We start from the raw sequence: 2,180 nt of genomic DNA, 5'->3' as shown, positions 1-2,180 counted from the left end.
AAGGAAAGGAAAGGAAAGGAAAGGAAAGGAAAGGAAAGGAAAGGAAAGGAAAGGAAAGGAAAGGAAAGGAAAGGAAAGGAAAAGATTAGTTTTAAGGAGGGAAGGAAGAAAATTGATTCATTAAACAGGAATCAGTCTGCTATCTGGCAAAAGTTCCAGAACAGCCAGGGTACAGAGAAATCCTCTTTTAAAACCTAAAAAGATGATAGATAGAAAGAAAGAAAGAAAGAAAGAAAGAAAGAAAGAAAGAAAGAAAGAAAGAAAGAAAGAAAGACGGAGAGAGGGAGGGAGGGAGAGAGGGAGAGAGGGAGAGAGGGAGAAAGAAAGATTCATTAAAGAATCAGTCTGCTATCTGGCAAAAGCTCCGTGTAGTTTTAACATTGTTGAATGTTGATATTACTATAATGATATCTTGACAATAATTCAGTTTCTATATGAAGGTAAAGGTCAATGCTGATTATATTTTCCCACAATCAGGGCAGCTTTAGACTTAAAACATTATAAAATGTTCTTTTTACTAAGATGTTACATTGAATATTCCTTTTTCCAATTTTCAAGGATACTACCCACCACCTCCAACGGTACCAGCTGGTGTGACTCCTTGTGTTCCTCGCTTTGTGAGGTCCAGTAATGTTCCAGAGTCCTCCCTCCCACCTGCTTCCATGCCATATGCTGATCATTACAGTACATTTTCCCCTCGAGATCGAATGAATTCTTCTCCTTACCAGCCTCCTCCTCCGCAGCAGTACGGACCAGTTCCTCCAGTACCTTCTGGAATGTATGCTCCTGTGTATGACAGCAGGCGCATCTGGCGCCCAGCTATGTACCAACGAGATGACATTATTAGAAGCAATTCTTTACCTCCAATGGATGTGATGCACTCATCTGTCTATCAGACATCTTTACGGGAAAGATATAATTCATTAGATGGATATTATTCAGTGGCTTGTCAGCCACCAAATGAGCCAAGGACGACTGTGCCTTTACCAAGGGTAAATGATGTTGAACATAAAAATATTACTGTTGTGTGTTAGTTGAGATCTTGTGTCTTGAGTTAAACCAGATAGATTCTCATTAACTATGATTTAGAGAAGTTGTTTGACCTTTGTATGGCTTGGCTTTTTGTTGTTGTTCGTTTTGTGTTTTTTCATCTGTTTGATGGAAGTAAGAGTAGTAGTACCTACTTACAAGACTGTTGTGAGAATTAGTTTAAAAAGGATCAGAACTAGACTTGATAGTATTCAAAAAAGTGTTATGTTACCAGGTGGTGGTGGATCACACCTTTAATCCAGCATTTGGGGGTAGATACAGGCGGATTTTTGTGAGTTCAAGGCCACCCTGGTCTACAAAGTGAGTTCTAGGACAGCAGGGCTATTTCACAGAGAAACCCTGTCTCGAAAAAACAAACAAAACAAAACAAAGGCAAAAAAAAGGGAGAAAAAAGTGTTATGTTCAGTTAGGATTGGATGTATAAGTTTAAAAACAGTCCTGAAGATAGAAGGACAAGGCCTCTTTTCAGTAGCTTCACATATATACAAATGACTTCTAAAGTAGAAAAATGAGTGTTCACATTTTCCTTGACATCAGCTGAACCGTTTGAGTATGTGGAGAGAACACTAGGGTTCTAAGGCAGTTTCTCTGTTCATTTGTACATGTGTACATCCCAACAATAGAAACTTTTTACTTTATTCTCACAGAACATAGTTTATTTACCACTCTACAGGTGACCAAGATTTTTTTTTTCTTTTATCCTTCTTAGGAGCCTTGTAGTCATTTGAAGACCAGTTGTGAGGAACAGATAAGAAGAAAGCCAGATCAGTGGGCACAGTACCATACCCAGAAAGCACCTGTCTCTTCAACTCTTCCTGTGGCAACACAGTCACCAACACCACCTTCTCCTCTATTCAGTGTAGACTTCCGAACAGATGTAAGAAAGGTTTTAACCATTTAGTAATCACTGATCTTCAAACAGATGACTTTAAACTATGGTTAACTGATTTGTATATTTTGGAATGGTTTTGTATGAAGTCAAACCACCGGGTGGTAGTGGCGCACGCCTTTAATCCCAGCACCAGCACTAGGGAGCAGAGGCAGGCGGATCTCTGTGAGTTCAAGGCCAGCCTGGTCTACAGAGCTAGTTCCAGGACAGACTCCAAAAGCCACAGAGAAACCCTGTCTCG

General features: G+C 39.9%; 1 protein-coding gene across 3 annotated transcripts in view; it reads left to right on the top strand.

Annotated features, from left to right (window-relative positions):
* The window catches only part of Rc3h2 (ring finger and CCCH-type domains 2), a 53,896-nt gene that overhangs the window by 43,443 nt on the left and 8,273 nt on the right, over nt 1–2,180 (top strand). For all 3 annotated transcript variants that reach the window (XM_013345876.2, XM_005345936.2, XM_005345937.2), the window contains 2 exons: nt 559–992; nt 1,760–1,927. In XM_013345876.2, the coding sequence (XP_013201330.1) occupies nt 559–992; nt 1,760–1,927 (602 nt within the window). The remainder of the gene's footprint in view (nt 1–558; nt 993–1,759; nt 1,928–2,180) is intronic.

The sequence above is a fragment of the Microtus ochrogaster genome, chromosome 4 (assembly GCF_000317375.1).
Source record: "Microtus ochrogaster isolate Prairie Vole_2 chromosome 4, MicOch1.0, whole genome shotgun sequence".
Lineage (NCBI taxonomy): Eukaryota > Metazoa > Chordata > Mammalia > Rodentia > Cricetidae > Microtus > Microtus ochrogaster.
The sequence above is the reverse complement of the archived record's forward strand: the minus strand, read 5'-3'. Positions and strand labels throughout refer to the sequence as shown.